A 23,646-nucleotide genomic window follows, 5' to 3' on the forward strand; every position below is an offset into this window, starting at 1 on the left:
ACTTTATTGGCTGCAAGCAAATATCTATATTATATATAGAATTATAGAGCAGGCAGGAACACAGGAATTACAGGTATCAGATTAAACGATCTCAACAACAAGTAACCAAAATAATACAGTCAACCAGACCAAGATGACCTAGATATATGCACTGAGGTTGACTGAGGAATTTTAAATGTGTGAGGTAGTATAGAAGTCAGGTGACTAGAAGTCAGGTGGATGCGTGACGTATTACAGGACACAAGGGGTGAAACAGTTGTAATAGTAACAGTTGAATACAGTGGTGACCTCCTGAAAATGCAGACAAATGCTCTTTTGTTGTAACCATATTTGACACTCTGGGAAAGAGAACAGGGCGTCCTTTTTCTCCTCTGTTTGGTTATACACAAGATATTGTTCGCTACCACAATTATAAAGAATAGTGTCAGGCATGTGTAATAGGATACATGCAACAAATGTCCTCTTTACTTTTCTGGCATATACACAGCCAGCATGCTTTATGTGCAAACAAACACCACCTGAGAATCAACTTACTCATATCTTCACACAGTTTCATAGTTTCCAAGTTCCTGTGTCCTTTCACGGGTGATGAAACTGAGTCATGCGGACAGATGCATGAAGATATGTGGATATGAAAGCCATGAACTTGCCTTAACCCCACAGATATCGTTTATATAGATTTTTTACATTGCATATGTAATGTAAAAAATTACATAGATGGATGGATGGAGATATTACAGCGCACATTTTCAAAATTTTAATTAAAATTAAACCACAGAGAAAGATTCAAATTTTAAATACACCATAAGGGAGGCACTTTTGCACACACAGACATGCACACCTTTTCCCCCAGTGACATTTTGACTTGTCATAGCAGAAAACAACAGAGATGGAGCTTCATAATTATAGTTGCTCATTTATACATTCCAGTAAACCAAACCAGTCCCCTGCAACATGTCACTGAGGTCATTTAAAGTGTTCTTTGGTAATTACATTACTGCTTTGCTATTTATTAAATTTATTTAGTGCAATTTTTTTTTTAATTCCTTTGAATAACTGCATACAGCTAACACCAGAACATTAAAACCTTTTGCCTAATATATGTTGTGATTCCAAAAGAGCTGTGACCCACTGAAACATGGAGGAATTCACAAGATGGTGTCCTTTATCAGAATCCTTGTCCTGTAAGTTTTGTGGTGAGGCATGGATTGGATATTTTTTTTCCCAGCATGTTGCACAGATGCTTTAATGGATTGACAGGTAAAGGTTAAGTTAACATCTTGAACTCTTCGTCAGTTTTTCAAACTATTCCCAAGCAACCCTGCAGCAGGATCAACGGCAGTGTGCATTACCTCATTAAGTAATAAATCTGAATAAAAACATTCAGTATATCATCAAAATGAAAATCAATATAACTTTAAATGATAAAATATCTAAATTTGGTTTTGTTTGTGGGGATATTATTAAAAAAAAGTGCACAGGCCTTTATTTATGCCATATTAGCCTACTTTTCAATTTATTGTTGAGGTATTTGATACTGAGACAACAGGTCAACACTCAGGTCAAATTTAAAAACACAATCCTGATAATCAGCTTACTCATATCTTCACATTACATTTTTTACAACATGATTCACATATTACTAATCAGTCGAAAGGTAAAGAGGGAGCTCTTCTGTTGCTCATATCTATACTACACATTCAGTATGTTCAGTAACATGTAGGTAAAATGTTTTTTTACAAATAAAGTGAGCACAGGCTTAAAGATGATGGCTGTTTGCACAGAGTAGCCCTGCTGTTCAGTAGAGTTTACATTGCAGTTCTGCTTCACATGCACTTGTAGACGTGGATAATTCTGTTACAGGAGGGGCAGCAATGCTCCACGTCCTAGTAATCAGTCACGCAGAAGGGGATCAAACAGCAAGGCCAGAAACTAGTTTGAAGCAACAGAATAGCATCAAAAATAATCATCACATCACATATAAATCATCTATAGTAGGTTCAGTGTATAAGGTACAAGGTTCCCAAATTTAGGCTGAATGCTTCTTAAACTTGAGAAACCATAAAATTTCTTTGTTTTTTAGCTCCACTGTTGATGACATATGACAGTCAGCAGAGGTGATCTGACACAGAGCCATCTGGTGTCCATCCGCCAACTTTTTGCTAAATTCACTACTCCTTGGTCATTTAAATTTCAAATCTTCTGAAATTTGTCTCTCTGGGTAAGGCTCTATGAGACAGGGGAAACAGATTTTTGACTTTGAATTTGTATGAATTTTTGAAAATTTCCAGAATACTATACATTGATGTTTAAGTTTAATCCCTACTGCTCCCTTATTCTTTTTTTTTTTTTTTTAAATTACCAATTTTTTTGGGAATTTTGGAAACAGTACAATAAACTGAAAAGTATATTCATCTTTAACTTTGGTGACTACTTGTCCCTTATTTATTGGCTAATCTTTTGAAACTTGCTACAAGTATTCATTGGGCAGATGAATCTCTGATTGCTGACTTTTATTTATTTATTTTAAAAATGTCCATAATTTTCAAGGAAGCTGTTGTCTTGGTCCTGGGTCTGCGACCCCGTGCTTCTGCCCTTGTAGTCTATGGTTCACTTTATTGTTATTGTTTCCTGTGTTCGCCTTATGTATTCTTAGTTTAGTTCCCAGTGGCTTTAGACTTTAGCTCTTCCTGTGTTTTCCCCTTAGTGGTCCTCCCGTGTTCCTCCCTATTGTGTGGAGTCTTTTGTGTCTGTTTTCTTCAACATGTCTGTCTCCCTGTCTGTCTTATTTTGCCATCCCCTGTCCCATGTGCTTTGTGTTTTACTTTACTTCCCCGAGTCTCATTAGTGTCGTTTTGTTCACCTGTTCTGCCCCAGCTGTTTCCACTTTCCACTTATACCCTCTGTGTATTTGTTGTCTCAGTTTTCCCCATGTCATTTGCCGGATTCTTGTTGCCATTGTGGCTGTGTCTCATACCTGTGTTCCCTGTGCTCCCAGTGTTCCCTAACCTTCATCTCCAGTTTAGGTTTTCTAAGTTTTATGTTTTGTTATCCTTGTTTGTGTATTTTACGTTTTTTGCCCTAATAAAGGTTTGCTTTTTGTTAACTCCTCGCTGTCAGCTTCTGAGTCCTGTGTTTGGGTCCTCAGCTCCACACATGGCACATGGTCTGCTTCCATGCACTGTTACAGCTGTAGATTAATGCTTAATTTCAGTCGCAACTCCTCCCTTATTTTGTTGGCAATTCCTCTGAAACTAGGTAGAAATTCCATTAGGCAAAGGTCTACAGAATGTTCCAGCCAGATTTTCAATTTGAATTAAATTTAAGAAATACTGTACATTGATGTTTAACGTCAGTCACTACTTTTCCCTTATTTATTGTCTTATTCTTCTGAAACTTGTCATGAATATTCATTGTGCAATAGTCAACAAAATATTAAAGAGAGATTTTCAATTTTTTGATTTTTCACAAATCTTCAAAATTTTTAAGCAATACTTCACATTGATGTTTAGCGTCAATTAATGCTCCGTCCTTCTTTATTGGCAAATTCTTCTGAAACTTAGTATTCATTGGCCAAAGGCTCCTCTTACTTGATCTGGGGTCAGCAGAAATGTCACTGGAGAGGTTTGTAAGGTCTTCAGTGCACAAAATCATGGTTAAATTGCTTTTTTGCTTGAATTGTAGTTTCAAAACATATTCAGGAAACTCACTTATGCCCAACAGTTGAATCTTTTTGGAAAATAATAATCCATCCATCCATATTCTTCCACTTGACATCTGGAAAATGATAATAGATGTGCTTTTTCTGTAATCAAAAGTAATAAAGTACTAATCAAATAGCAGGAGTCACTATTGTAAAAGATGTACTTAGAGGTCAGATACTTAATAGAAAAAAAAAATGGTGCAAATTATTTTGTTGTTGGACATGTTTAAGAAGTTAATTAGGAAATTCAGACTACAAGGTTTGCCATCGTCAAGACAGTCTGGTCAGGATACAATGAACAGAGCCATGAATCTTTGAGCCATTTAACAAAGATTTATTTTCCAGAATTTCGTTTAATTGCAGTTATAATTCTAAATGGGGATAAAGATACAAATAACCAGCTAACACTGAGAGAAAACAATATTAGTCAGCAGCAGAATCCTTGGCCTGTAAGTTTTGTAGTGGTGCATGGATTGGACATGTTTTCCCCTGCACTTTGCACAGATGCTTTATTGGATTGACAGGTTAAGCTTGGACTTGAACTCTTCATCAATTTTTCAAACTATTCCTGAGCAACCTTGCAGCAGGAGCAACAACAGTGTGCATTATCTCACTAAAGGAGTGTCATCAAGAAATACCTTTGCCACAAAGGGTTGTAAAAGGTTTTCAACATGTAGGTGCTAACTGTAACATTGATAACTGTAACATCCACGTGAATGCCAGAACCCAAGGTTTTTCTAGCACAATATATCCCAGAGCACCACACTATCTCCAACCAGCTTGTATTCTTCTCCAAGTGCATCTCTTCCTGTGCTAATGATTGTTGACTTCAGCATTTTGGTAATCTGTCAACATTCATAAATTAGCAATTATTTGCAAACTTTTGCCAACGTGAGAGTGATTGTAGTCAGTCCGAACTGTCCCACAAATATTTTGAGACAGGTTTCCCACCATCTGCCAATCTGTGTATCTGTGCAAGTGGACACCCAGTCATTCTATTTTACAAGCAGCGAGTTAGTAATTACTATAATAAAAAGACTTAACTGTGAACAGAGTTAAATCATCTTCACTTTTACACTATTTTATATAAATATGTAAAATATCATAAATTTGAATAAAATGTTCAGTATATCATCAAAATGAAAATCAATATAACAATTTTAAATGATAAAATATGTAAATTTGGTTTTGTTTGTGGGGATGTTGTTAAAAAAGTGCACAGGTTTTCATTTATGCCATATTAGCCTACATTTCAATTTATTGTTGAGGTATTTGATACTGAGACAACACCACTCAGGTCAAATTTAAAAACACAATCCTAATAATCAACTTACTCATATCTTCACATTATGTTTTTTACAACATGATTCACATATTAATAATAATCAGTTAAAAGAAAGAGAAGGGGAGCTATAGACATATACTATACCTACACATTCAGTATGTCCAGTAACATGTAGGTAAAATGTGTTTACATACAGATGATGGCTGTTTGCACAGAGTAGCCCTGCTGCTCTTACTTCAGTAGAGTTTATATTGCAGTTCTGCTTCACAGGCGCCTGTGGACGTGGATAATTCTGTTGCAGGTGGGGCAGCAATGCTCCACATCCTGGCAATCAGTCACGCAGAAGGGGATCAAACAGCAAGGCCAGCAACTGGTTTGAAGCAACAGAATAGCATCAAAATAATCATCACATCACATGTAAATCATCAATAGTAGGTTCAGTGTATAAGGTACAAGGTTCCCAAATTTAGGGTGAATATTTGTTAAATTGAGAAACCACAAAATAAAATAACTCAAGATATTAGGCTGAATCAAACAATAAGTTTAAGTATTGGTTCCATTATTGTGAACAGTGTGTTGTTTATACAACTATGATTTGTGTAGTGATAGTATTAAGTAATTTTCCACTGTGTTGTGTTTTGTTCAAACAATAAGTATATTCTCTCTTTGCTTTACAAATATATATCAAGCCACTTTTATTTATATAGCACATTTTTAAATCAACAGGAATTGACACAAAGTGCTCCCCAGTCATCGAGACAGTCATCAAGACTATCTTGTGTTTTACTGAAGAAGCAGGGGTGAAAATAAGTCAGTACGGTCCGGTACTGTGTACCACTAAAAGATTCTGCGCTGGTACACAGTACCTGGAAGAGGGGGAGCGGCTGTCTGCTGTAAAGCCGTCATTCAGAACCAGTCACGGCTGCACGTTGGGTCAGAATAGATCCATTAGCAATAAGCAGTCTAAAACACGACTTAATCAGTTAATAAATAGCTTTTTTTTCCCTCTCATTTCAAATTGTTTCTGAACTGCTTGTGCAGTGCTGGAGCTTCAATTCTCTAGCTTCTCTCCCCTCAGAGCTCCAGGCTTTCGTCAACGGCCAGCCTTTAAAACGTTCACCGCTACATTTAATGTCTGTCTGCTTGTTACAAAACATCCCAATTAAAAGCAAAGAGAGATTAACTAATTGTGTTTTATGTTATTCGGCGCAATTTCAACAACACAGCACAGCTCGAAAACACTGCTTATGACCGGAGATATAATTTACGATACACCAGAGCACATTTACCTCCAAAATACAGTGGTTGCCAAGGGGATTGATGTGTTCAATTTAATGGACTGTGTCATTTTACACAGGTGGTGCACAGGCGTTAAAAACCTCCGCTTGCACTGGGACAGGCCAAACAATAAATCACCTATCATCTACAGACTTTTAAATAAAAAACACGAAAACAACTGATTTATTTATATATATATATATATATATATATATATATATATATATATATATATATATATATATATATATATATATATATAAATTAAAAAAATAAATAAAATCCCAACTCGCCCCTACGGGCAGTCTATTTTTGCCCTCCAAGCTCGGGTCCTCTGCCAGAGGCCTGGGAGCTTGAGGGTCCTGCACAGTATCTTAGCTGTTCCCAGTATTGCGCTCTTCTGGACAGAGATCTCGGCTGTCGTTCCAGGAATCTGCTGGAGCCACTCTCCCAGTTTGGGGGTCACTGCCCCGAGTGTTCAGATTACCACAGGCCCACTGTTACCTTCATCTTCCACATCCTTTCCAGCTCCTCTCTGAGCCCTTGGTATTTGTTAAGCTTCTCGTGTTCCTTCTTCTTGATGTTCCCGTAACTTGGTATTGCAACGTCTATCACCACGACCTTCTTCCTTTGTTTGTTCACCACTACGATGTCCGGTTGGTTAGCCACCACAAGTTTGTCTGTCTGTATCTGGAAGTCCCACAGGATCTTAGCTCTGTTGTTCTCAGCTACCCTTGGGGGCGTGTCCCATTTTGACCTCGGGACTTCCAGGTCATACTTGGCACAGATGTTCCTGTATACTATGCCGGCCACTTGGCTATGGCGTTCCATGTATGCCCTGCCTGCTAACATCCTGCACCCTGCTGTTATGTGCTGGATTGTCTCAGGGGCATCTCTGCACAGCCTGCGCCTGAGGTCTTGCCTGGTGTGGTACACCCCAGCCTCTATTGATGTTGTACTCAGAGCTTGCTCTTGTGCTGCCATGGTTAGTGCCTCTGTGCTGTCTGTCAGTCCAGCCTTGTCCAGCCATTGGTAGGATTTCTCTATGTCAGCCACTTCTTCTATGTGCCGGTGGTACATGCCGTGCAGAGGCCTGTCCTACCATGATGGTTCCTGTTCTTCCTCCTCTTCTTTCTCGGGATTCTGCTGCCTGAGGTACTTACTAAGCACCTGATCCTTTGTGGCCATCTTCCTGATGTATTCATGCATCTTCGTTGTTTCATCTAGGACAGTGGTTCTGACACCTTCCTTCCACAGTCTCAGGTTGCTGGATTTGGGGTGAAACCCTCCGTGCATGGTAAGGAGCTTTCTTGTCTTAACATCAGTGGCTTCCATCCATCCATCCATCCATCCATGGCCTGTTGTTGTGGAGGATGCCTGTGCATGCTCTGCGTAATGTTAGGTTGTATGCAGGAGTTGTCTGATCTGAAAGGGTCGCTGCATTTGGTCTTCCACGTTAAAACAGGGTATAAAAATCTTCATCAGTAGTACAATACAGAACACTGCTGCTAGTATTATGTTGGCCAGTACATGCATTTGCCAGGGTGTTAATTAGCTACTCATTATTTAGGATTTCTGCCAATAAATTCCCTGCAGATTGACTCATAGTGCCACTTCTCGTAGCAACATTATGTTCTTTACGTAAGGAAAACACTAGATGGCACAAGAGCTTCCGTTCAATATATTCAGACTCTTTTATATATATATATATATATATATATATATATATATATATATATATATATATATATATATATATATATTAGGGGTGGGACTCGATTAAAAAAAATTAATCTAATTAGGAGCTTTGTAATTAATTAATCGAAATTAATCGCATTTTAATCACATTTAAATATTTAACATGATAAATATTCATTTAAGTTTGGTTGATGAATGAATCAATATACATAAGCCTAAACTTCTAAATTTTGTTTATTTTCCCACCAGTCTACTACACATTAATGTCTCACTTAATATAGTTGGAAATGAATCATTCACTCAGCTGTGTTCCTTGATGTTGAAATGTGTCATGCTTGTTTTAACAGCTTATTTTGAATTAAAGACTTAAATTATACCACAAAAAGTTTAACCAGCTTCTTTTCCACAGCTGTGCTTCGCACTCACGGTTGCTGGCGACACGAGCTACGCAGAGGTGAGGGCAGACGACGCTGATATGAAGGCTAGACCGTCCAATTTCACAGTCGCTCACTTCCGGCCTTTGCGGTCTTCGTGGGCTGCAAAGGACCGTGGGCCGGGTCCTTCGAAGGATGCGGCCCCTGAATTTTTGACATCGTGTGTCGATATAATCGGTATGCCTGGAACTTGTGCACTGAGAAACGTTCCAAAGTGCGATTAAAATGCGTTAAAATTTTTAATTCGTTATTTTCCCCGTAATTAATTAATCGAAATTAATGCGTTAAAGTCCCACCCCTTATATATATATTATATATATATATATATATATATATATATATATATATATATATATATATATATATATATATAATATATAATATATATAATATATATAATATATATATATATATATATATATATATATAATATATATATAATATATATATATAATATATATATATAATATATATATATATATATATATATATATATATATATATATATATATATATATATATATATAAAGTGTTGTAGTCAAGACCACCGAGACAAGACCAAGACTTTTCGGGCCCGAGACCAGTCGAGACCGAGGGAGGGCGAGACCGAGACAAGACCAAGACCAGTGCCTGACGCTACATGACACAATAAAATGTGAAACATGATCAAAATCACTTCTCAAATTGATCTGAAAGATCCACATTCCCATAAAATCATCATGATATTAAACACTCACAGCTCAAATAAATATAACCATCTTTATTTAATACTCCTGGGTGACTTCCATCATTTATCACAGAATGTAAAACAATTATTCATAGTTCATCACAATAGTCTTAACTTTTCTCTGCCTTTCATAAACAATACATAAAGTTATGTTATTTTTAAAACAACAATCTTTGTAAAAATGGGTGCTTTTTCAAAACCACATAGCTAAATGTGTAAAACTGAAAAAATGGCAAACACTCATCGACAGTAAGAACTAAAGCCTTTAATCTTATACAGATTAAAGCTGCAGGATGTAACTTTTATAAAAAATCTGGTTTTTACATATTTGTTAAAACTGTCACCATGTCACGACAGATAATCTGTGAAAAAAATAGAGCTCCTCCACCTCCTCCCTGAACCGCTCCCAGTCAAAAACAACCAATCAGAGCCAGGAGGAGGGTCTTAGCACTGTCAATCACTCCTGGTGTATGCTGCTCAATGTAGTTGTGTGCGACACTTCAAGATTTGGTATCGATCCTATGCCAAGTAAACACAGGGCCATTATCACTGATACTGATACCAATACTTTTTAATAATTATGAAGAATTTCCATGAAGTTTAACTTGTTTGAGATTTTTTTCCTTTGTATCATTAATTAGTTAAAACCCAGGATAGAATTGGGCAAAGTTTATATATAAGTAGAAAATACTTTATCAAAATAAAAGTTATTGTTCTGAAACAATAGAACATTAACAAAACAATTTTCCCCATACATTGATGTCTGGAATTTTTTTTTTTTTTTTTCATAAATTAAGTGTACAAAATCATCACTCAAGAACAAATGCAAACTTTTTTCCAGGTAGATCGTTCAGAAAGTATAATAAAAATATTTTATAAAAAATTTTCCTTCATTCACTAATTTTCTACAAATTTAAATTTAAATTTGCTTTAAATGTTTCATAGCAAAATCCTTTTTTTTTTTCCAATTAAAATATGTTATGTGTCACATGACAGTATAACAAAACACTGTGGGGAGGGGAGGAGCAAAGTGCTCTGCGCTGTGACAGGAGCACACTTAAGACAGCTCGCATCTTTGACGAAACCGCAGCACTGCATACAGGAGAGAAACTGAAGCCAAAGTATCGATCTCATTACACTGATATTGATCAATACCAATACCAACGTTGGCATCCATATTATCGATATTAGGATCGATCTGCCCACCACTAGCTCAATGTACTAATGGCAGAGAAACAACTTACTTCTCTGCCATTACCATTGGTGGTGGCCATGGTAACTTCAGGGTTCTAGCAAGAAATATTTCTCACCCCAGCGTTAACGCTAATGCTAATTAGTAAGCTATTGCTAACCGCTAAATGCCGCTCCCACTTGTTAATTGAGTAATGGGGCCTAAGATGTAACTGGAAAGCAGTAATCAGTTTTTTTGGACATGTAGTTACATTTCTTGAGGTGCATGTCAGGTTTGGTTCAGAGAGGATTTTCAGTTATACACAAAGGATCAATGCAGAACGCTAAATCAGGCCTTATTAGATTGATAGAATAATAATTTTTGCATATAATCCAGAAAGGTTACATTTATATATCAAGCATTTAATGTGTCCCAGAGTGCCGTTTCCTTCCACTAATGTGTTTGCAGAAATCACATAAAAAAATACACAACAAAAACATAATCCAGATTCCTCAGCTGCTAAAAGCATTTCCTACATTTGAATATCAGCCACCATGTTGTGAGCATAAACTATCACGTTTTTAATGCAACAATAGGAAGTGCAAGATAATACTAGCTCTACTGGTGCTGAAAACTAATGTTTGACTATGGTTTTCTGAATACAAGTAGGGCTGCAGCTATCAATTATTTTAGTAATCAAGTATTCAATTGATTACTCCGTCAATTAATCAAGTAATTGGATAAGAAATAATTTTTCATTTTAACAATTTTAACATCAGCATATTCTAACTTCGGTACTGCTGATGTTTCTCTGTGTGAAACAAACAGGGTGGATGGAGCAGCTAAGTTCTCTTTGCTTCATGTTGCTGATCAGGTGGTTGATAAACATTTTGACGGAGCCCCTCTGTACTGAAGGGGGGGGGGGGGGCACCGAACGATTGCTAGTGCTAATGGCAGCCCCCCTTTCCCCAGTACACTGTGGTTCTGGTGGCTACAGCTGACATACAGAAAAAATAACAGCTGACATCCTCCGCACAACAGGCACGCACATTCAAACACGTGCACTCACAGCACAGAGAAGGGGGGGGGGGGGGGGGGGGGGGGGGGGGGGGCGTGGAAAAACATCTCAGCGATCCACTCGTGTTAAAGGATCGTTTTTGTTTTTTGTTTTTTCCAAATGACGGAAATCCGTTACAGCGATGGAGAACTAATGTGGAGGAAATGCTCCGTTTACACGGAGACACCTGAGCTGCAGAGTTGAAATGAAACATCAAAGCAACAAATTTGTGTCGAGGATTCTTAATAATCGAATTGCCTTACTCCAAGAATCGTTGCAGCCCTAAAACTTGGATTAAATTTTCAGTTTGTGTATCAAAATACATGAAGGTTGGTATTTACCTTTTATGCTGGGATTTATTTTTTTTTTGAATAGGAAGCCTGAAATTTTCCTTTGATCTTCATTTTCCTCTTACTTCTCCTCGTGCCGGTTATTGTTTCGATTTATACAGCACACGCATGACCATAGTGAGATCAAACGTACACATTGTGAATGAAACTGTCTCTACTGCTCTGTGGTAGATTGCAAACTGCGGTGAAATGATACAGGCGTAAGCAGCGATAATAGCAGCGACCTAGCCGGGGCGGAGTCTGCGAGGTGCGCTCCTTTGAGAGGCAGAGGAGCGCAATCTTTGTTGGATTTGAATCAGTACGTTTTGCATCCAATAAAAGCAAAGATGTTAACAAATAAATTGGACAGTATTCTGGCAATTTAGTGATATTTCCAGAGCTGTGGTCTTGACTGGTCTTGAAATAAAATCCCGAGTCCGCAAGGTCCGAGTCCATGACAAGACCGAGACCATCAAAAAGCGGTCTCGAGACCAAGACCGATCTCAAGTACTACAACACTAATATATATATATATATATATATATATATATATATATATATATATATATATATATATATATATATATATGAGAGAGAGAGAGCTATGGCTATATTACATACTGGGCTTTTGAGAAGTTGAGTTCAGTACCCCAAACCACACAAAAACATAGGAGTATGCGTGCGCACACACACACGGGTTTTTGTCACAGTAGCGACAATAATTTAAAGCTACTTTCACCCCTGTAAATACGTATTTAGTGAACTACCACATTTTTATTGTACCTTCAGTGGGTCATCAGGTATAAAGATGACCTCATGAAAAACTGTAATTCAAGAAGTGTTTCATCAGAAAGCTACATGGCTGATGTTCTGTAAGTTTAAATACTTTAAAAAAATATATGATATTCACATACATGTTACTGAGAAAATATTCCTGATGTGGAGTTTGTCTGACTTTATTTGGTTGTGTGTGTTGAGGCTTTTACTCACCCAATGATTAGTAATACGCCAAAAATGATCCAGGTGAGCAACCCGAATTTGTGCTCGGATCTAGTCACAACGTTGGTTTGGCAGTGAGGACACATCATCTGTCCAGAAACATCTCTTGGGAGATGACTCTGCATCACGACAACCTGACTCACTATCAAGACAAATAAACACACTCTATTGATGACTTTAAAAATAAATCCTTCTCACCAAAACATCACTAAGATTGGAACTCTCTTTGTTTAAATTTGCAAATTCAGATTTAACAGGACAAAGACCTCACCTGGCTGTGTGACCTGAGCTTGTTGTGCCTTGTGTTGGTAAGCAGGCTGTTGGACTGAACATAAGAAACAGACGTTTAACTTGAAAAGAATTAGAACAAAAGTTGAACAAAACCCTCAACCACATAGACTAAAGTGACAGGAATGAATCAGGAAATAAGAGCAGTACAGGTGAAATATATTTAGATAAAATGACTGTCCTTAATTTCTCACCAGTCTGAACACCAGGCTGGACACCAGGCTGGACAACAGGCTGGACAACAGGCTGAACACCAGGCTGGACAACAGGCTGGACAACAGGCTGAACACCAGGCTGGACACCAGGCTGGACACCAGGCTGGACAACAGGCTGAACACCAGGCTGAACACCAGGCTGAACACCAGGCTGGAAACCAGGCTGAACACCAGGCTGGACAACAGGCTGAAAAACAGGCTGGACAACAGGCATGGAGACTCCTGCATTGTAGTCCAAAGGGGGACCCGGGTATGGTGGTGCTGGCAATGCTGTATGGGAGCAGGAAAAATTAACTGAACAGAAACTAAAGTTAAGCTCTGTCATCCAAAAACGTCCCAGTCAGTTTTTCTGAATTAAATAAAATGAAGATGTTAAATGAGGGGTGGGCTTGAGTCCTGGGTTTGAGTTCTGAATGAAACCTGGAATTGCTTGCATTTTCAACTTGACAACCAGGTCGAGTGGTGCGGTGCTTAGCACTACTTCCTCACACCAAGAAGGTCCTGGGTTCAAATTCCAGCATGGGGGCCTTTCTGTGTGGAGTTTCCATGTTATCCCCCTGTTTGTGTGGGTTCTCTCAGGTCCTGCAGCTTCCTCCAACAGTCCAAATACATCCATGAGGTTAGGTTAATTGGTGATTCTTTGCACAGTATACTATCTCCTATCTCATTGTACATCCTGTATAATGACAATAAAAGGCATTCTATACCCCCCCCACCCTACCGTGATCCTGAATCAGCTAAGCAAAACTTGGCTGGAATCACATTTCCATGAATGCAGGTTTAGTGATGTATTTTTACATTGTCATTTGATTTACCCTTACGTGACTGAAAGCCCCATAGATTTGAAAGATAGTATTATCTTGCAGATTTATCAAAAACACAAAGTCATTTTTCCAGGAACATACGTGTTCTGCTAAAGGTATTTAGATGAGGAATGCTGATGTTGTTGGCTACCAGAATACACTCCAAGTGTTGGTCAAAGAATGATATGTCATGTCCTGTGTAAGTTTTAAGTAAAGTTTAAACCTAAACCTAGAGTATGAGACAGAAAAACTAGCTGGCAGGGAAATTCATAAGGAAACACAAATACATACACAAATTAATAAGTAAAAAAAAAAATTTTTTTTTAATTATTTTGTAAGCAACAGTGAAAAGGTGAAACACAATGCACCTGTCTTGCAACAATCCTTTTCACTGAACTATGCATGAGTATCAAGTCACTAATACCCACACCTCCTGCATGGAATGCAGTAGCTTTGCATCACTGGAAAACAAAAACCCAGTGAAGACAAGGACAAATGTCATCACAGTAACGTGATTAATTAGCCCTAATACCTCCAGTGACATGATGATGTATGTATTAATTCCCGTATGACTATAACTCAGCAGAAATGTTTGTAAAAAGAAGTGTTTTTGGAGTATAACTCCAAAAAAAGCTGAAGAAAACTAGATAAAATGACTGATAGTCCCTTATTTCTCACCAATCTGAGCAGCAGGCTGAACAACAGGTTGAACTGCAGGATGGGAGACTCCTGCACCGCTGTCCAAAGGCATACCCGGGTATGGTGGCATTGGCATTCCGTTATGGGGTCCCTGTCCCTTTTCCATAGTGTCTGTTTGTAGGAGCAGGAAAAAAAATAATTAAAAAGAAAGTACAGTTAAGTTCTGTCATCCAAATATATATATATATATGCAGACAATAAAGTAGAGGATGTGCACACCAAACAAGTTGCCTTCCCTCAATGGTTATTGCAGATGAATGAACATGGAAACATAAAGCGATTATTTGACCGCACTACTAATGTTTTTAGAATACATATATCAAATCATGAAATGTAACTGAGTTTTATTTATAGGCACCATATGTTTTCCTAAATATCAGCTATGTTTGGTCAAAGCAGTCAGGGCATTGTCTTCATCTACATGTGTTTTCTTAATCTGCAGTCATTGCACCATTTTGGCATCCCTACAGTCCAGACAATGCACTTACTGAAAAGCATCACAAGAATTTAGCATGAAAATAAACATTTAAGTGGCAGGTCTTGTTTTACCTGTTCACCTGTTCTCTGAATCTGTAGCCTCTATTCTCTCAGAAACTGTTGCGTTCACTGTTACAATAAACTGCTTGCTTTTCCTAGAGCCTTTTGATTCAGATTAATTATAATAATGTTTAGGGAGTCCAATAAAATTTGGTTACACTTAACAGTTTCATATGTGATGAGCCAATGTCCAATGTCTGTTTAAAAGAGACACGCATTCCAACTCCTGGTGACGTTTATTGTAGTTATTTGAAATCGCAAAAAAGTATTAAAAAATGCATTTGTATAATTGTGTTTACTTTTTACATTATTTATTTGTTTATCTACATGAAGGGCAAACATTTAACAGTAATAATTGGAATCAGTCAAACTCTTTGAATTCACAAAGACAAAGAAAACCACTCCTGCAGGGATGTGGATCTATATTTTTATATATCTAATAAACATGGTGACTTTTTATTTTATTTTATTTAAAAAAGAAACTTGACTTTTTGTATGAGCCCCATAAACCTGGCTTAAATGCAAACTGTTTATGTAAAAAAAAATTACATTATAACTCAGAATATATCTCAGTGACATTTCATTATCTTGCTTAATAAAATAAGGAGGAAAAAACTGCTTTGCTATTTACATTTTACTAGCAAGTAACATAGGTTTTGTTTTTTATTTCTATATTTTCATAACCTGAGAAGAGATGAAATGGTCTTTACCTTGATACGTAGGTCAGAAGTGTTTGTGTGGCAGCCTGATCCTGCTTCTTGCTCTGAAAGTGGGTGAACAAATAAATGTTACAGAAAGAAGGTGGAGCAACAATGTGAATTGACATTGTGTTTGTTTCCCAAAACAAACATCCACATGTAACCAGGCTCATTTACACTGTGCTGTAACTAACTGGCATTGTGTAGTAAATGATGGATGAAGGCTTGTTGATCTTTAGGAGCTGCCTTTTTATTATCTGGATAAGAACAGAGTGTGTACTGGTCAGGCAGGATGGCTCAAACACAGCACACTCTCGTGATCTGGCAACGTTTTAACACTGCCTAATAATATAACAAGTACAGTACAACCTAGCCAGTGTACAATGCTATTATATTACTGTCATTGCACTTCACAATTGCAGCAATCTGCTTAAAGTCTAATTAGCAGTTAAATCATTTACAGTGGTTATATGCTTCACATATCAGCTAGACAGAGGTCAATACTTAATAAACATGTACACCGCTGTGATCTACAACCCACCTCAGGCTTGTCTCTCATCATCCAAATCCACATTTATTTCTAAAGCACATTTAAAACAACAAGGTAGGCCAAAGTGCTTGATGTGAAACAAAGGATAACACAATAAAATAAATACACCACACACACACACACACACTGAAGAGTGGCTGGTCAGCAAATCTCAGTGACCTACAGGGAACATAAAGTGTTTGGAGTTCAGCCAGATATGATGGAGCCAACCCATTAAGGGATTTCAAAACAATGAAATCTTCCTAAATCCATCCTAAAATGCACAGGAAGCCAGTGAAGGGAGGCCAGAACAGGAGAGAGATGTTCCGATTTGCGAGTTCTCTTAAGAAGGCGACCAGCTGCATTTTGAACCAACTGAAGGCAAGAAAGAGAGGTCTGATTTACACCAATGTGTAAATTGTAAAGGGTATTACAAAAGTCAAGTTGAGTTGAAATAAAAATGTGTATAACTCTCTCAAAATTATTAAAAGATCAAAAGGGCTTGACCTAAGAAAGAAGGCTCAGTTGGTAAAAACAGAATTTACCTGGTTCGCCGGTTTTAATTCACAGTCTATTTTCACACCCAGGTTATTTACAAGGGGCTTAACACAAGGATCCAGTGGGCCCAGGTCCAATATTGCAGCACTGCTAGAACTACTGAGTCTAAATCTCATGGGCTCAGTCTTGCTCTCATTAATTCATTTTTTTTAAGCCATCTAGACTTTAATGTCATTGAAACATTCTATTTTAATAATTTTAGCTGCCACCATTTCCTATCACGGGCATACAGATTTGGGAATCATTGGCATCAAGGAGATACCATATTGTCCCCTTAGAATTATAAGATTCTATCTGACATTTTTTGACGAAATTGACTTATTGTCATATTCTTATTCTCTGACCACTTATCAACAATATGTAAGAGATTTTTTTCAATTATAATTTTAGCTGCCACCATTTCCTATCACGGGCATACAGATTTGGGAATCATTGGCATCAAGGAGATACCATATTGTCCCCTTAGAATTATAAGATTCTATCTGACATTTTTTGATGAAATTGACTTATTGTCATATTCTTATTCTCTGACCACTTATCAACAATATGTAAGAGATTTTTTTCAATTATAATTTTGGCTGTATTATTCACAAAATAAGGTTCTATCTGCAAAATCAAGCTTTAACTTGGTACTATAAGGTTCTATCTGTGAACCAATAGGCACTTGAAATGTTCACAAGAGAGCTAATCAGGTACCTGGCACAATGTCAAGCAAAGGAGCAGAGGAGATGCCAGAGAAAATGTTTCATGGGAAGCTGCGGCTGTTTACAAGACATCTAAAGGTTGAGGGTTTCAAAAATGAGTTGACAACAGACAGAAGTACTAATGGCAGGAAAACTCTGAACTTTTGATAATTTTAGATCATACTGAGCTGTTTCTTTGCACTGTAGCATTAGCTCACTCAAACTAGTGAGCTAACCTTAGTTTTGCGTTGTCTGTGGTCAGTGCTAACAAAAGAAACAATATAGTTAGCAATATTGAGAATAGTCAAAGGTCGTAATATAAGTTACCTCATGTAAAATATTATTGATTGAAGAATGACTTTAGATATTAATATATTCTATGACTTAGCAGTGGTACCATGTTAATGAGCTCTGTCTATTTTTATTTCTGTCATCAGACTCCAGAGTAGCGAGTAAAAGGAAAAAACACCAGAAAAGGGACATCAAAGAAATTGTTACATTTTTCCTGAATAAATACAACTGAAACAAAAATTCATCGTCACTGACATTTTTATAACACAATGATTTTAATTAAAGATCCAAGTCTACCTTTTAAGTGGGATGAGGTTTTATTTGGATTTTTGTACTCAGTGGACATGGACATGGACAGGGAGTCTAAACGTTCATTCGATATTTTAAAGAATGGAAAGAATTGCTTCTTCAGGTAGACTGCAGCTTGTAAGATTTAAAAAGATCTGGGCTAAATGGGAAAAAAAATCATTATGGCAAAATATCCAGAATTTGTTTGACTCTCTGTACAAATTGTATTGAAATTTGAGTTTATTTATATGCCAAAGTGTACCTCTCCTAAATTTATATCAAATGTTTATTTTATTCTATTTTTTATTTTAAATGTTATTTTTACTTGTTGGTTTTCATATAATTCTGTGTTGAGTTATCTTAAGGAAACTTGGGAAAAACAAAGGATGGGGGAAAAAAAGGGCTCAGTCTGTCAACATGAGTTTAATGAAAAGTTTGATTTTTTTTTTTTTTTTTAATTGCACATTTTTAAAATTGTGTAATAGATGTTGCACAGAAAGGTGGTGTGGTGGTTAGCACTGCTGCCTCACAGCTAGGTCTGGGTTCGATTCCATCTTGGCCTGGGCCTCTCTATGTGGAGTTTGCATGTTCTCCCCGTGTCTGTGTGGGTTTCCTCCCACAGTCCAAAGATATGCGGTTACTGGGGTTAGATTATTTGGTCACTCTAAATTGCCCATAGGTGTGAGTGTAAGTGGTTGTCTGTCTCTCTGTGTTGGCCCTGCAACAGGCTGGCCACCTGTACAGATGTACCCTACCTCTCGCCCTATGTCAGCTGGGATAGGCTCCAGCACACCGCCACCCCCACTCCCTGACCCTGAGCAGTATAAGCAGAAGACAATGGATGGCTGGAGATGTTGTAGCATTGAAACATTCAAAGATGAAACTTTGTCAAGCGTTGTCTTCTTCTAGTAAAGGGAAGGGAAATGTGTGCTTAAAAACAGTTTGCCATGAAAGAAGAAACTTAAAAAATGTCACAGAATTCATTAAATTTGATTTAAGCATACTTGTAGACACTCTGTTATACTAAGTTTTAAGCCATAAAATTATAGATATGTTAACTATTTTTTGCAGATAGAACCTTATAATTCCAAATAAATAATTTAATAGAATTTTGATATTACTGATTTAGAATACATATAAGGTGTGTTTAATAATCATGTGTGAACAAGACTTATTCCATGTGCAATTTTTGCTATACAGAGTGCAAAAACATTAAAGCTTAATATCTCAAAACTGGTCAGAATGTAGATAGAACCTTATAATTCTAAGGGGGACGATATCAACAAGCAACAGAAAGAGAAACAGTCCAAACACAAACACAGCTGACAGTGGCTGGTGCCATCATTAAAAAAACAAATCTGGCAACATTTTAACACTGCCAGTGGCATCTGAGAGAGGGCACCATTGAACCAATAAACCTCCACAGACCTGTCAACAAACACGTGGTTGTTATGGCAACATAAACACTGTTGCACACAGTAACAGTGTTACTGACACAGGGTGTGTTTCTGATCCTTGCATGCATGTTCAAAGTTTGGAACCAGAGTTAATATAGTTTTAGAAATTTTATTTTTCAGGTGAGTTTAGATTCCTGAGTGGGTTTGTTCAGTTTATGTATTTTTTTTTAGTGATTAGTTTTGATTTAGTTTTTTTTTTAGTTTCAGATTTCATTTTATTTTAATTTTAATATAGGCAGGTGGTAGCAATTAATATTAACCCACAATGTGCAGTGCACAGTTACAGTAAGTAAGGCCTTCAGTGCACAAAATCACAGTTAAATTGCTTTTCTGCTTGAATTGTAGTTTCAAAACATATTCAGGAAACTCACTTATGCCAACAGCTGAATGTTTTTGGAAAATAATCCATCCATCCATCCATATTCTTCCACTTGACCTGTGGAAAATAATAATAGATGTGCTTTTTCTGTGGTAGTAATCAAACAGCAGGAGTTACTGTTGTAAAAGGCATGCATAGGGGTCAGATATTTAATAAGGAAAAAAAAAACATATCTGTGCAATTTATTTTGTTGTTGGACAGCCAGTTTGTATTTTTAATAAGAACATGTTTAAGAAGTGAAGAAGTTTGCTGTCATCAAGCCAATCTGGTCAGAATTCAATGAACAGAGCCATGAATCTTTGAGCCACTTATCAAAGATTTATGTTCCAGAATCTCATTTAAATGCAGTTGTAAATCTTAAGGGGGGGGGGGTTACATATAACCAGCTAACACTAAGAGAAAACACAATATTAGCACTCAAATTTGTTTGAAATTTCAATTTAAGAATCTGAGGATAAATTAAGTTCTTGGTTTAGCAAACATAATTACACAGCAGGATAAAAAATGATAAGTGAAATAAAATTCAGAATGGTCACCACATGCAAAAATTAAATGGGTGGATGATAGAGTCAAGTCCTTAAATGAGGATAAATCAGGCGAGCTCAGTGATAAGGAATCATTCTTTAATTGACATTGTTAATATTTATTAATTTTGCACTATAGCTCCCATTAAAATGTTATGAACAGCCAACTGCTGAGAGAAATTACTGAAAGCTACCACATGTAATATTACTTACTGTCCACTTGGTAGAAGCAGTGGACCAAGAGATACACTGCAGGATCTAGGGGTGGGCGGATCAATCCACATATCGATAGTATCACTACCAACGCTGGTATTGGTATTGGATTGATACTAGTGTGATAGGATCAAAGCTTTAGTTTGTTTCGCTCTAGTTCAATACATTGCTCCCGTGTATCAGAAAGTAGACATGTCTGCAAACACAGCTCCTCTCATGCAGGTACACTCTTACTCCACTGCATTTACCAGGAAAACAACGTACCGCTGATTAAAAAAAACAAACAATTCCCTATAAATAATTTACAGATCAATAACTTATATTCAGAACATGATTGTCTAAACATGTACACTATATAAGTTCAGTGTAAACACAAACTAAGGCTTTAAGAGATTTTAACACAGGGCACTGCTACAAGACTGGACCACAAAGACCAGACAATAATTCTGGTCATGCAATGCATGTACCCCCCTCTTGACTAATTACACTAAAATCCTGTTTACACATTACTCACCACTTAACTGTTTATCCAACTTAGGCTCTTAGGGAAGCCTCTGAGGGGAGGCTGGAGACATAGGGTGACAACCAGGGTACACTCTGTGACTTCTGCTCACTCTGTCAGGATCCAGCAGGTTACAGCTGGGGTTTTTTTCTTCTTTTTTTTCCCCCTCTCTCACCGAGTAACGTTATCAGGTGGAGTGGCTAAGCTGGTGTCACGCTCCTGTCCCGCCTCAGGGAGGAGCTCCCTGTCAGTCACCTGCCTGCCTGCTCTCTTCCCGCTCCCACACCTGGACACACACCCGTTGGACTGAAAACTTTTTTTTTTTCTGCACCTGTATTTCTATAAAAGCTTCTGAGTGTCAGGTGAGATTCTTCCTTTCTTGTCCTCATGACTAAATTTAACCATCCCTGAATTTGCAGAACCATCCATATGAGCCATTTTCTGCAGCCATGTTGTGTCAGTTACATCAGAGGATGGAACAAAGATTGGGCATTAGGACTGTCACAAAGAGGCTTTCCTTTTATTGTACAAAGACATACAGGGCAGGTTCTAAAACCTGCGTCTGACGCAGTTGCTGATGCATGAAGGCTACTCTCCATCCATCCATCCATCCATCCATCCATCCATTTTCTTCCGCTTATCCAATTCAGGGTGAAGGTTGCTGACTGTTACTTAAAAGTACCACTGTGGGGAAAAAAAATTCCTCTCACAGTATAGAAAGTACAGATACTGTACAGAGGTAAAAGCTGAAATATTGAATAATAAAGCTACTTTTGTCTGCTCAGTTACACACTAGGATCTGCCACAGCAGGGAGCACCGCATGTTTGATTTGGCAGATTTTTACACCCGATGCCATTCCTGACACAATCCAAAGGGATTTATGTTTCAAGAAAAAATGTAGGGAATAAAAGATGTTACTATCAAGGCATTAGTGTTATATTACTAGTCTTTGAATGATACGGACATAAAATGGTGCTTTAGTCATTGCTGTTTAACCTATAAGGCTTTAGCTGTAGTATTTTTTTAATGGGTTAACAGTGTTTGTGAAGTGAAAACCCTTTTCTCTCATTCTCACAGCATATAAAGATAGTGGCTTTCAGAAGACAGTGTCAGCATTTCTGTATTTGATATAAAAGAGAAAAGAAATAAAATATCTGCTGTACTCCAGGGCATCTTTTTCTATTTTGTGTGTGCTCCTCTAAGCTCTTTCTAATTATGAAAAAGGAAGACCTAATATCAACACAGAACAAAAAACTAATTAGCTCTGGAGTCGATACTAGTTTGGAAACTAGGGTCTTAAAAAAAAAAAAAAAAGCATTCTTCTTTATCCAGAATGGAGGTGCCACAAAAATTGCAGGAAAGTGACTCTAATAACTGAAGATTCATTTACAAGCATGATGTCAGCATCAAGATATATCATCAAACATTTTTCTATTTATTAAGAATTGCCCATGAACAGAAATCAAAAACCTCTACCAGCAACAAGCTCACTCATAAATCTGTAACCCTGACTAGTGTAAAGTAATAGAATCAATGCTTGCTCTCCAGTCAGTGCATATGTAAGCTAAGTGTTGCTTAATAACTTGATCTTTTATTACAGATTTGAATACTGAATAGAAAAGAAAACTAAAGATAAAGAGAGACATATACATTAAAACTGGTGGAGGAGCTGGACAGCAGTGACTTCTTGTCCTCCCTGTTTTTGGCACTCTTTAAGCTCCCAGCATGGCAGCAGACTGTTAGTCTGTAGGTGCCACACAGACCTTTGCAGATGCACGTCTACATGTTGCAGCTGTATACTGTCACCTACAGGAGGTGTCAAGAATATGTGGATCAGCTGGTAATATGGGCTACACCTTTGTTTAGCCTCTGCCATGGAGAAAGCAGGTGATTCAGGAAAAAGGAAAAATGTACATACAAAATTAAAACTACAGAAATAAATGACTTAATCATTATAATAATAACATAATTGTCATTTAATAAGTAGCACAGGAAGAACATCTATTCAGAAAAATGAGAGACATCTGAGAAAAAGGCCAAACTCAAGCTGTGAACTCAGTTTCTCACTTTTTTTAACCATCTCAGTGTCTAAATGATCAGAGTAGTTACGTTTGCACGGGTTGTTTTGTTCTTGTATTTAAAACAAGAAAACTGTTTAATGTGTACAATAGGTTCACCGTTTGCAATTCCTGAGGAGAACATCTGACTCCAAAGCTGCTAAATGTTCATTTGTGTGAAAAGGCCCTGAATTATTTATTGCAGGAGTAGACGCAGAAAAGATAACAAACAATGTGGGTCAA

General features: G+C 37.3%; 1 protein-coding gene across 4 annotated transcripts; it reads right to left on the reverse strand.

The window, feature by feature from the left end:
* Positions 1-1,913: 1,913 nt before the first annotated feature.
* Positions 1,914-21,431, reverse strand: LOC115786404 (lipopolysaccharide-induced tumor necrosis factor-alpha factor homolog). 4 transcript variants are annotated; one of them, XM_030738544.1, is made up of 8 exons: positions 21,358-21,430; positions 15,934-15,986; positions 14,666-14,797; positions 13,164-13,454; positions 12,953-13,006; positions 12,673-12,823; positions 5,224-5,358; positions 1,914-1,932 (listed from the first exon to the last, which is right to left on the reverse strand). In XM_030738544.1, exons 3-7 carry the CDS (start codon positions 14,790-14,792, stop codon positions 5,253-5,255), a joined length of 729 nt encoding a protein of 242 aa, XP_030594404.1. In that variant the 5' UTR covers positions 14,793-14,797; positions 15,934-15,986; positions 21,358-21,430; the 3' UTR covers positions 1,914-1,932; positions 5,224-5,252. The 4 variants fall into 4 exon arrangements, with proteins under 4 accessions (XP_030594404.1, XP_030594413.1, XP_030594393.1 ...); XM_030738553.1 differs by lacking the exon at positions 1,914-1,932 and having other exon boundaries at positions 5,112-5,358; positions 12,953-12,994; positions 13,224-13,454; positions 21,358-21,431; XM_030738533.1 differs by lacking the exon at positions 1,914-1,932 and having other exon boundaries at positions 5,112-5,358.
* Between the last annotated feature and the right edge of the window lie 2,215 nt (positions 21,432-23,646).

Source organism: Archocentrus centrarchus, chromosome 1 (genome assembly GCF_007364275.1).
Source record: "Archocentrus centrarchus isolate MPI-CPG fArcCen1 chromosome 1, fArcCen1, whole genome shotgun sequence".
NCBI lineage: Eukaryota > Metazoa > Chordata > Actinopteri > Cichliformes > Cichlidae > Archocentrus > Archocentrus centrarchus.

What these genes read in the sequence shown, in the direction of transcription:
- LOC115786404 (XM_030738544.1), bottom strand. Translation starts at nt 14,792, where the DNA reads ATGGAAAAGGGACAGGGACCCCATAACGGAATGCCAATGCCACCATAC. An exon ending in CCAGCCTGGTGTTCAGACTG is followed by an intron (nt 13,007 to 13,163) that starts GTGAGAAATTAA and finishes TCTTATGTTCAG; the next exon opens with TCCAACAGCCTGCTTACCAA. An exon ending in AGCTCAGGTCACACAGCCAG is followed by an intron (nt 12,824 to 12,952) that starts GTGAGGTCTTTG and finishes TTGTCTTGATAG; the next exon opens with TGAGTCAGGTTGTCGTGATG.